Here is a 12254-nt window from a genome sequence, read left to right as displayed (position 1 = left end):
CTTATATGTTTTTTTTCACAATTTTTTACTTGATCATTAAGACATCACTTACTTACAAGTATAGTTGACCACTTCCCATGTTATTTTTAGTATAGTTGATCACTTCACGTGCTTTTATATCTTTATCTTGAACATATTCAAAACATAAAAAATAGAGAAAACATCAAATAAACCAATTAACACTTTAAAGCACCATATCCAAGTCCACTGTCTGCTGTATGTACACTTGCTCCATTTTTGCTCCTCTTATATTTATTATTATTATTTATTATTATTTGTTTATTTATCCTTTATTCAACACTCTTATTTATTCATTATTTGTGCCTTCTTGGTTTTTTTGTATTGCTTGTATGCATGTGTACTATCTCACCGAGGGATAGTGGGAACGTAATTTCAATCTCTTTGTGTGTCTTGGTATATGAAAAAAAATCGACAATAAAGCAGACTTTGACTTTGATAAAACAACCAAATAAACAAAACAAAAAAATACATCTGAAAAAATATATATTTTCAGACGAAACTGGATGAGGGCGCTCTAAATTTCACCGTTGGCCGTGACTCATCAACTTAAGAAAAATGGCACCAAAAAGAAATATTTTGCAGGTTACAAACTTCAAGTTGTAAAATATGCAGCTGAAAACAGTAATCGAGCAGCAGAAAGAAAGTTTGGAGAACCGTTGTTGGATTTTGTTGACAATTTAGGGAGCGCATTATCTGCGCCTCACGGCAAAAGCCTTTGCCAATCACCTGTTATCCAATTTACTCACTGCGTGCTCGTTTGATTTCTTCAGATTTATAGGAAAATGCAAAGACACTGAAGCAGAAATTAGACTTAGACAGATTGGTTGAGTTCAATCACAATTCTTGTTCAAAAAGCTCTGTTTTCAGGAAAGTACAATACAGCGCTGGGCCCTTCAAGAGCGGAAAGTCTCCATTCAGAAAAGGCAAAGTCCAAGGTTGTTAGATCAGTTTTATATTCAGTAGCACATTGTGGACCGGGATTGATGGGCGATGAGTCTTCGGGGTGGGGCAAGTTCGAAGGAGAGTCTGCTTCCATGGGAGTGGTGCTGGTTATGGGCGATTCGGTGTGTAGGTGGGGGGCTGTTGGTGTGTGTGTGTGTGGAGGGGGCTGTTGTCTTCCATCCCGTCTCTCGGCCTTGGCGATCATCTTTGGCCGAGTTCTCGGGTGGCTCCTTCTGGCACCTGCTGGTTTTATCTCCACGTGACCTTCCTGTGAAAATTCTCCTCCAATCTTGGACATACACTATCGTACCTCATTCTTCCAATTGTGTCATCTTGTGCGAATTTATGTTAGCTTTTGGCTGTGACATCATTAATCTATTGCTCTTACCTGACTATGTAAAGTTTGTGGTTTTGATACTTCATGTCTTTGCTTACGTCATTATATTCTTAGTTTAATCATGTTTCCAACCGTATCTTTTCTTTGTTAGGCCAAAATATTTCCCTCTGTGCAGAACGTTCAGTCGTAATCAAAAACTGGCGTCTAGCATTAGTCAAAACATAAGATAAAATCAAGTATTGAACGGTCAAGACGACTCTGGCTGTGTCCATGACTCAGAGAAAAAACATCAGGCATGCATTCCACAGTGCCTTAAGGGTCATTAAGCTATTTAGGCAATATATCAAAAGCCATTTGTTATTTCAAAGTCCTCAGAAATATATCAGATCATAAAGTTATAAAAACCTTTCTCATCACCACTTATCAAAAATGTCTAGTTATGTCTTCTTTATTGATTTGGTGTGTAGGTATAATTATATGCTTAAAATGTTTCTTTTATTTATTTATTTATTTATTTAATATGTGAATATACTTGTCTGCTTATGTACTTTATTCAATGAGGTTTGAGCATATCTGTTTTTGTAGCGAGGCAGGACTTTTTGTATTTCGACCTCATTCCTTCACCGTGATGTACCAAGGGATTACTATTTCAAGTGACGTCAGTGGCGCGGCGTGGCGCGGCGCGGCGCGGCGGTTGTTTACATAAAAGACAAACGTACCCACGTAAGGACTACCAGCATCATTAGCGGTGATCATTTCTAAGTGACACGGAGGACAAAGAGTTTGAAGGAATTAAGGATTTGGAGTGACATAGAAGGTTTGAAAAACTATTATGGCTTTTACGCAAGCCCGGTCCTACTCTACTGAGTCGGGGGCCGGCGCTCGGTGTCCGCGAACGGTGCATGGGGCTCGGACATGGCCATTACGCACGCCCAGTCCTATGCCATGTAGCTCTCGTGTCTGGAAGTCCACGCGTTTTTTTTTTTTTGTTTAATAAAGAGCTGTTTGCCAAACCCACGTCTATCCTTGTACTTTGTTAACACTACAATATAGTAGTTATATACTAGATCTGTGGAATAAAGACGAGGCTGACGTCAGGGCGCACGCGTGGCGATGTTGACAAAGGACGAGGAATTTGATCGATGGATTTAATGGATTTAAAGTGCACGGTTGGTTTGATAATATTATTGCTTATATTATAGTTATTTGAAATATAGTTTATCTATCGTTATATGAGCCTGTGGAATATTTTGAAGTGTAAGCGCCCTCAGCCGCGCGCACCCATTGTTGACAAAGAACAATCGATGGATTTAATGAATTGGAGTGACACAGATGATTTTATAAACGTGTTATTCATGTAATCGTTTTCTTTAATAACTCTATATGTTACGTCAGGCCCATTCTCAGCTCTTCGTTTGTGTTTGTCATGTTAGCATACCTATCGTTTAGCCTGTTGCTATCGTATCGAACGATCGATGGATTTAATGAATTGGAGTGACACCGATGGTTTTATAATCATGTTATTTATGTAATAGTTGTCCTAAATCACTCTATATGTTACGTCAGGCTTGTTCTCAGCTCCTCGTTTGTGTATGTCACGTTAGCATACCTATCGTTTAGCCTGTTGCTATCGTATTGAACGATCGATGGATTTAATGAGTTGGAGTAACACCGATGGTTTTATAAACATGTTATTCATGTAATAGTTGTCCTTAATCACTCTATATGTTACGTCACGCCCGTTCTCAGCTCTTTGTTTGTGTTTGTCACGTTAGCATACCTATCGTTTAGCCTGTTGTTGCTATCGTTTAGCCTGTTGTTGCTCGTTCATGACTGTTTTTGGTGTGGGATTTTGTCGAATAAATTGCCCCCAAAATGCGACTTATACTCCGGCGCGACTTATATATGTTTTTTTTTTCACTTTTTGGGGCATTTTATGGCTGGTGCGACTTATACTCCGGAGCGACTTATAGTCCGGAAAATACGGTATGTTTAAGATCTGCCCAAATTTTTTTTTCTTAAAAGGTGCATATTTTCTGGGTCCTTAGGTGTCCCTAAGTACGAATACGCCACGCTTTTTTGTTTATGACGTCGCGTACACGAGATATGCGGCATCTATATATAGACTATGGGCTAATACGTGCACAAAAATCGGAGCATTCTGACGATTTACAAGTACGTGATGTAATTTATTTGAATGTTCGGAGTTAGTTGTGTTTTACACGTAACAGCTGTCTGCAACATGAAAGGGACCATTTCCGCAATTTTCAATGGGCATGCATGTGCAACGCCTCCAGTCAACAGCGGCCATCTGTATGGGGTATGGGGACCAGTCGTAAGAAAATGCCGAAGTTTCTATGAACACAAGTTGGCTTTCACAGCTGTATTTATTGGCAACAAACTTTCTGTGAAAACGGTACAAAACCATGGTACAATAAACGCAGTGGACTGAAGATTGCGGTACCATAAACGCAGTGGACGGCCGTGATTTGTTCAGCCTTGCGCCGCCACTTCCGGTCAGAAAACGGATCAGTGGTCAGACATTCTGTTCCGGCTGGTGGTAACCACGGGAGCACTTCATGCACAGTGCCACGCGGCACTTGGAGCTTGCTCCGCCACTTCTGGCCAGTGCTCCATGCCGTCGAAGCGTGAGTCATCGGCAACTGCGCACAGGCGTGGTCTGCCCACTCTCCGAGCTCGAGTGACGCCTGGTGCTGCAAGCAGAGTTCGGGCCACCTCGCGTCGGAAGTCCAGCAGAGACATCCCGCTATGCTCATCCAGCCGGTGCAGCACCCATGCGTTGAAGACGGCCGCGTCCAGCATCCAAGTGAATATCGGCCACCGCCACTTCTTTCGACGCATGTTGATGCGGTAGAGCCCGATGCTCTGGTCGGCGCGGTCCGTGCCGCCCATGCTGCGGTTGTACAGCTGGACAACAAATGGCTGGTCCACTGCCACCCTCTTCTTCTCCTTCGCTGACCAGCGTGACGCCTTCTGCAGAGGATGCTCGGCGGCGAGGGTGGAGGCGATGGTGACCACGGCGTTATCCTTCCACCGAGTGAGCGCAATCTTGTTTGCCGTGTCGTACACGACAGACACGGCACCACGCGGCTTGTTCTTCATAGCTTTCTGACCTGTGATCGGGCAGGAGCGCGGGATGCGGTTTTCTCGGATCGTCCCCGTGCAAGCGTAGCCCCGCCTGCGCAGCTCTGCAACTAGCGGGAGGCCGGTGAAATAGTTGTCGATGTAGACGCGTAGTGGAAGTGCACGCACAGCATCGGGGAGGTCGTCCAGAAGTCGAAGGAGCGTGCCACCGCCCTTGCCGAACTTGCGTTCCACTTCAGAGGCATCTCCACTCGCCCCCTGGTAGATGTCAAAGCGGAGCAGGAAGCCGCTGGTCCTACTGTTCAGGCACCAGGCCTTGAAGCCGAACCGCACCGGCTTGTTTCGGATTGCTTGCTTGCATCCGTGTCTTCCAAAATATTCGATCATTGCCTCGTCCAAATCAATATTGCAGTCCATTGGATACGCCTCCCCGAACCGAGCGTTGAGGATGTCCATCATGGGACGCAACTTTGTCATCCGGTCGCTGAGGTTCAGGTGCGCGTTGTCGGCGCAGTGAATGTAGCGGATGATCTCCTCGAACCTGTTGCGTGATATGGCCCCAGCAACGAGGGCGCACTGGAGATCTTCATCTGTGCTCCAGTAGTGTCGGCGACTGGGGAGAGAGTGGTACCCCGAGAGCAGCAAGATCCCCAACACGCGCTTCAATTCTCCGATGGTGAGCTGGAAGTTGGAGTCAGTCACCGCCGCATACTTGATGGTCTCTCGAACAAGGTGAGGATATACATCAGAAAGTAAGAAGTCCAGCTTCTGATTTGCGCTCTTTCCGACGACAATCGTGGGGGCGGCGAGAGGGCTGGCGTCCGGGAATTTTGTCAGGCGCTTTTTACTGTTGGTCCATTTGTACTCCACCCCATCTTTTTGCGAGCGTTTCTTCGCTCGTTTCTTCGAGGTGGAGGCCTGTTGGGGCTCTTCTTCTTCCGTGTCGCCATCATTATCTCCGATCACACGTCCGTCGGCGAGGACCGCCACGGCGGGAGCACAAAGCTGCCGTCCCGAGAGATTATCGATCATTCCTCCGCCGTCTTCCTCGCCGCTGTCTTCATCAGACTCCACACTGACTGCGGGGGGAGCAATGAAGATTTCAGCCACAGCTGCGTCTTCATCTTCGATTGCATCGAGGACATCCAGCACCGATTTTGTACGCGTAGACGCCCATAGTCTATATATAGATGTTTTGCGTAAAATAATACATGGAGGAAATACGTCAGGGCGAATCATCACAACAATCACATCAGTCAATAACCATTATATGATAGTTGTTCCCTAAAAGTTTCACGCCCCTATGTCGATTCTATCATAATATCCCGGAGCTTACCTTTGATCATGTTCCATCGTGAATCGCAACTGTCCGGCTTCGATCACCTAGCACGACTGACTCATACACTGGGCAGATGGCGGCGATTCCGTTTTCGACAGGTGAAAGACTGGTTATAACCTGATACAATCGGCGCGAATGTTGGTCGTCATTTGAGGGCGCCAGATGTTATGGAAATTGGGGCGTCTATATATAGACTATGGGCAGAAACGGGCACATGGAGGCTATAAAGTTGCTAGAGAATGGAAAACTTACACACTCTCCCCTTCAAAATACTGCTGGAACAGTAAAGCCATTTCTTTATTTTTGGTGAAGAATGTAAGTTTGTTATTGTTGTATTCAAATTGTTGCTGTGTTCAAATAAAATTCTATTTGTTATTGCTGTATTCAAATCATATGTTGTCCTGGTCAAATTTAATTTTTTTTGTTTCTTTCTTGACATGATTATGGTAGTATTATAATTAGTACTTTAGTAATGTAGATTTTATGTCTGGCAGTGAAACCTTGGTTGTAATCGGGAAGGGATTAGATAAGCAGAATTGCTTTAACACGATTCCCTTTTAGACAAGTTATGTAAAAAAGTTGGAATAAGTGTGTTGTACTTGCCAAAATGAACGAAATCAAATCAAAATCAAATAAAAAAATTGGATTTGAGAACAAAATATGAATGTTTCAAGAGATCAAGATTTTAATTTATATTCTATATTTGCTATGATTTTAATAAAATGGTCACCCGATGGGCATCTGATGTCAATTCAACATCAATATGACATAAAAGCTCATTGTTTGTATCAGAATTCTTTGGTAATGTTAGGTTACGGATTCTAGTTATTGATCTGACTCCAAATTGCGATCAACACTTAACACATAAATTGCTATGTCCTAATCCACACACTGGCGCACCTAACAATTTTGCGAGTTCGTTCTGTCAAAGAGAAGACCAGTAGATCAATCAGACCAAATTTACCAATTGTTTATTCCTGACAAAGCGCACTAATACAGGCCTGGGTCTCGGGTCCCTCACACTAAAACCCGTGCGTTTTTGTGACCACCAAAAGACGACACATTCTTCCGGGTTGCCCAGTTTTAAAGAAACACAATATGAATATTAAAGCATGCAAAATATTGTGAGATGATTGGTCGATGGCCATCTCCTCCCCGTCCAGGTGTCACTGAGGTCAGGCGGTTGGGTTTTCCCCTCGAAGCCCGGCCACATAGACGTGCTGTTGTTCTCGTTCCTCACCGACCTTGAGGTGGTCTCCTCCGGTACTCCCTATCCGGGCCTATTCCACAACACTTCGAAGAAAACAAGTTCATGCAGTTTGCCTGCACATTCTTCGCCACCCACCAATCCACACGAGCACTCCAATACTAAATATTAATATGATTATAAGTTTAACACAACCTTAAAATATGTTTGCAAACTCCCGAAAGCACATTTCCCTTTAGTGAGAAGAAACTAATAGTGGCAAGGACATGGCAAGCTGCTGTTTCCTCAACATGTATCCCCAAGTTTTTTTTAGGCCAATTAAATAATATTAGTCTAAAGGTTCAAAGGGTACCTATTAAGTGTCAAACAAAAAACACAGCTTAATAAGTCTCTGGTGACGAATTGCATATAAAGCAGCTTTTCTGACACATGCAATCTACTTGTCATGTTTTACAGACCAATAATTTTGTTGCAATAGGTATTTAATTATTTGATTCTGTAAGGGATCAGACAGTACACCCAAGTGCGTAGCGACAGAGAATTTATTGTGGGGGGGATGATGGGAATAGCTGGCGCTGGAGCGGCGATCTGGCTGGGGTGGACAAGCAATTCTGCGGGATCTCCAAATTGTTAAGCGAGTCAGTTTCTCAGGGACTGATGAGCGAAGCAGCATCACGGGACAGACTGACACTCGGGTCTGCGCTGGCGGCGCTGATATAGCGCTGTCCATGAGCCCATGGCAGGCGGCGGCCATTCCACTGACAGGGGGGCGTGGTCGTGTCGCAGGTGGCGCCAGCACATGACAGATTCATTTTGACAACACTACTGTTTTGGAAATTTACATGATGTCAATCCATCTATCCATTTTCTACCGCTTATACGCGATCAGTGTCGCGAGGGCAGCAAGGAAACCCAGACTTCCCAGCTCATCCCGAGGGATCCCAAGGCAATCCCAGGCCAATTGAGAGACCTAATCTCTTCATTTTGTCCTGGGTCATCCCATGTGTCTCCCGCCAGCGGGACAGGCCCGGTACACCTCACCAGGGAGGTGTCATGGGGGAATCCTAAATCCTCCACTTCGGCATCCTTGAGTTGTTTGGACTACAAAATTCTCTCCAAGTAATAAAGTTGGCGGATTTGCAAAACCGCTTGGCAACACCCATTACCTTGTGTAGTTTGTCCCGCCCCAACAGAAGTAATGTAATAGATAAAAATACATAATAGAATCTGCAGCACCTGGAGGGATAGATTACACTTTTCTACACTCCTGGGGACTACAAGTACACAAGAAAATATAAAGCAAATCCACAGCAAAAAAAAAAAAATATGTATATATATATATATATATATGTATAATATATACATATATGTATATGTGTGTGTGTGTGTGTATATATATATATATATATATATATATATATATATATATATATATATATATATACACACACACACACACACATATACATATATGTATATATTTAGGCGGCTCGGTGACGCACTGGGTAGCATGTCCGCCTCACAGTTAGGAGGGTGCGGGTTCGATTCCACCTCCGGCCCTCCCTGTGTGGAGTTTGCATGTTCTCCCCGGGCCTGCGTGGGTTTTCTCCGGGCACTCCGGTTTCCTCCCACATCCCAAAGACATGCTTGGTAGGCCGATTGAAGACTCCAAATTGTCCCTAGGTGTGAGTGTGAGTGTGAATGGTTGTTTGCCTCTGTGTGCCCTGCGATTGGCTGGGAACCGGTTCAGGGTGTCCCCCGCCTACTGCCCGATGACGGCTGGGATAGGCTCCAGCATACCCGCGACCCCCGTGGGGACTGAGCGGTTCAGAAAATGGATGTGTGTATATATATATATATATATATATATATTGTGTGTATGAGGAAAAACTCATCTTAATCTGCACATATGAAGTCGAAGTCAGTGGTTAGACTGATTGCATTTGACTTTTGAGATTACACTGTACGAAAGTAACAAGGTGGGTGTCTGTTAGATAAATTGTATATGTATGTTATCATGCGTTCCCTAATGAGTACTTATTAATAAAGTTATTGCACAGAATGCTTGCTGTTTTGCCTTGCAGACATCACCCAGTCCACAACAAGTCAAACGATGCTGTCTGGAGCTTCCTGACCTTCTACACCTCTGGGAATCCAAGAAAGTTGTTGATAGCTCAGTCTATTTTGTTGATGTCTGCACATAGCATTTTGTCCTTGCACTCTTTTCGTTTCTCATGGCATCCTGTCTGTGACTTCTAGTTTCACATAGAATCTCGTTTCTTCTCTCATGAGACAAAGCCCACGCTTTCCCCCCCACCTATCAGGGGCTAGTCTCACATTGTAGGTAGGCCATTCCTAAATAAAAAGAGAGGAGTGTAAACAGACCTTTAGTGTAGTCGGATTGATGTAAGTCTGAATGCACTCCTCGCGAGAAAAGACTCAACATTCTGCCTCACTGGTTTTGTCTGCGCGGCTCGGTGGCGCACTGGGTAGCACGTCCGCCTCACAGTTAGGAGGGTGCGGGTTCGATTCCACCTCCGGCCCTCCCTGTGCGGAGTTTGCATGTTCTCCCCGAGCCCGCGTGGGTTTTCTCCGGGCACTCCGGTTTCCTCCCACATCCCAAAAACATGCTTGGTAGGCCGATTGATCACTCCAAATTGTCCCTAGGTGTGAGTGCGAGTGCGAATGGTTGTTTGTCTCTGTGTGCCCTGCGATTGGCTGGCAACCGGTTCAGGGTGTCCCCCGCCTACTGCCCGATGACGGCTGGGATAGGCTCCAGCACGCCCGCGACCCCCGTGGGGACTAAGCGGTTCAGAAAATGGATGGATGGATGGATGGTTTTGTCTGCTGATCCTTTTGCTGATTTTGAACCTAACAGATTTTTGGAGGCTCGTTCCGGGGTCTCAATAGACCTATTTCGGGGTTTCGGCCGACTTTTCGACGCAGGACAAGTCCTTGGCCAAGGCATATAGATAGAGAAACCCTTTTCACGGGGCTGTCTCGATCAGTCGGTTGGACGCCGGAGTGGTTGACGAGATCATCCGAGGAGAAGGCCCAGCAGACTGTGAGTACGAATCTTGATTCTGTTAAAAGTAATGAAAGTGCAGTGACAAGAGGTCACTTAAAACCTTGACAATTCTAGACCCTATCAAGTGCAATTAGAAACAGTTCAATTCCGCTGGGATGATGGAGTCCCCTGACTTAGTCAGTTAAATTCCATGGGAGGGCGGACTCCTCTGTTTTCTAAAGAAGTACAGGTAATTTGGAGCAGTTAAATTCCGCTGAGGTGTCGTGGGGCCTCCTAGTTAACCTTCCTAATGTGTTAGCTTTCTGCTGCCATCTGTGGTGTTTTTCTTAACTCTTGTTTAGCTGGTTTGGCTTCTTTATCCATGAAAAGATAGGTTTTATATCTACTTTAAGAAAAAGGCGAAAATAAGTTTTTTCTTACACAATAGGAAGGTTAAAGAGTTTAGAGTTCGTTAAGATCCACGGGAGGGCGGACTCCCCTGCTTGCCTGTGAGACGATAAGAGTGTGCATTGTGTGTGTGTGTGTGTGTGTGTGTGTGTGTGTGTGTGTGTGTGTGTGTGTGTGTGTGTGTGTGTGTGTGTGTGTGTGTGTGTGTGTGTGTGTGTGTGTGTGTGTGTGTGTGTGTGTATGGTTTGACTGAGAGTGATCTCATTTGAGCTCTCCTTTGTGTAAAACACACAGAATTGTATACAGTGGCTTTGTGTGGAAGCAGAGGGAAGGAGACTTACCACTGAATATTTTACCACTGTCCTGTGAATTAAATTGGCTTTAGGACACTGTAGGTGCCATTCGAATTGCCAACTCCGAAATTTAGAGAAATAAACCATGGGAAAATCAAATAGCAAACGACATGAATTGAAATGCAAGGGGTCGGCACCGAAAATATAAAATATCTTGACAAATGCATATTTTGGACAGAGGGGGTTGCATTATGTGACGTGGCGGTGGCGAGGCTCTCCGCACTTCAGTTGCTCCCCCCACCCTTGTTATCAGCTGGGAAGATTGTCATGTCTATGTTGTGGGCCCGTGTGTTCGTTTCTGTGTATGTTTGTCTTTGTGTATCAGTTCGTTATAAAGGTTGGAATTGCGTTAAATTGGTGCACGAAAACGGTGTGCTAGACAATGGTTTATCAGATTTGCATTGTTAAATGTCAAAATTAGAAATTATAGAATAATATGACGGTTGTGGGCAGACACTCGTCCGACGAGGAGAGTGCCCAACCCTCATAAAAATGTGAGAGTAAGAGAAAACATACATTGTAGAACTGGATAAAATTAGGTTAATAATGATGAATCAATGGTGTTATTATTATTCTCTTATCCCCTGCATTGCAAATGTCTTCTTGATGCAGATAGGTTAACAGGCTAGGACTTTAGTGAGGAGATAATTTGTCGATTGATGGGGGTTAGTAATTGTCCAAATTCTAGTCACATATTTTGAGGGACCACAGCAACAACATTATATTTAATTTGCAGGCCATTATTTAGTATGATATGACAATGTCTAGCTAAGTAGACTGTTCTATCAAAAAATGTGAGAGTGAAGGAGGAGGTTTGATTTGTAATCTGACATTTGGGTCCCATTTTGAAGAGCATAGATTGTTTTTGTTTGTTTATTTTTAAAGATATATTTAACAGTTTATCTCGGTGCAGTAAGGATATAGCAATTTTGCAAGACTTAAAATTAAAAATTAAAAAGCAAACTTACATTCTCATTTTCCCAGATGAGAGGAAAATTGAAAGATAAGGAAGACGAAGAAAAGATAAAAAAGAACTTGCTGTTGCACAGACAGGAAGATGATGACACAGTGTCAGCGCGAGCTCGCTTAAGAACCGCAGCTGAGAATGTGATGAATGAAGATGAGAAAAATGATCAAATTACAAAGACAGATGTTGTGGCACGACAAAGCGAACCATCCTTTCCGTCTTTGTACCCCAAATTAAACAACTCATTGCTTCCTATAATTTGAGAGGCGATGAAGTACAACAGGTTTTCATGGCATCCTTAACCAAACATTGGGCAAGCGTTAAAGGCACCTGGGATCCTTTTGATTCCCGGGGCCGTCCATTGGAATGTGACGGGGTGCCATTACAAATACAAATTGACCAACTATTGGGCAGGATAAAAATAAAATTCCAACGTAGAGCAAATTACACAGACATTGGCCGAACTAAACAAAAAGAAGATGAGTTGTTTGAAGACTTTAGACACAGACCAGAAAGAGTGTTCAACTGATGTCTATGATCAACAACTCAAAAATGCTCTACATGCAAA

The 12254-nt window shown here is 44.0% G+C and overlaps 1 protein-coding gene across 1 annotated transcript; it reads right to left on the bottom strand.

The window, feature by feature from the left end:
• Nucleotides 1–3877: 3877 nt before the first annotated feature.
• On the bottom strand, nt 3878–5751 carry LOC125968849 (piggyBac transposable element-derived protein 3-like). Its single transcript, XM_049720302.1, has 2 exons — nt 5742–5751; nt 3878–5484 (listed from the first exon to the last, which is right to left on the bottom strand). Exons 1-2 carry the CDS (start codon nt 5749–5751, stop codon nt 3878–3880), a joined length of 1617 nt encoding a protein of 538 aa, XP_049576259.1.
• Nucleotides 5752–12254: the final 6503 nt, after the last annotated feature.

Source organism: Syngnathus scovelli, chromosome 5 (genome assembly GCF_024217435.2).
Source record: "Syngnathus scovelli strain Florida chromosome 5, RoL_Ssco_1.2, whole genome shotgun sequence".
Lineage (NCBI taxonomy): Eukaryota > Metazoa > Chordata > Actinopteri > Syngnathiformes > Syngnathidae > Syngnathus > Syngnathus scovelli.
The sequence above is the reverse complement of the archived record's forward strand: the minus strand, read 5'-3'. Positions and strand labels throughout refer to the sequence as shown.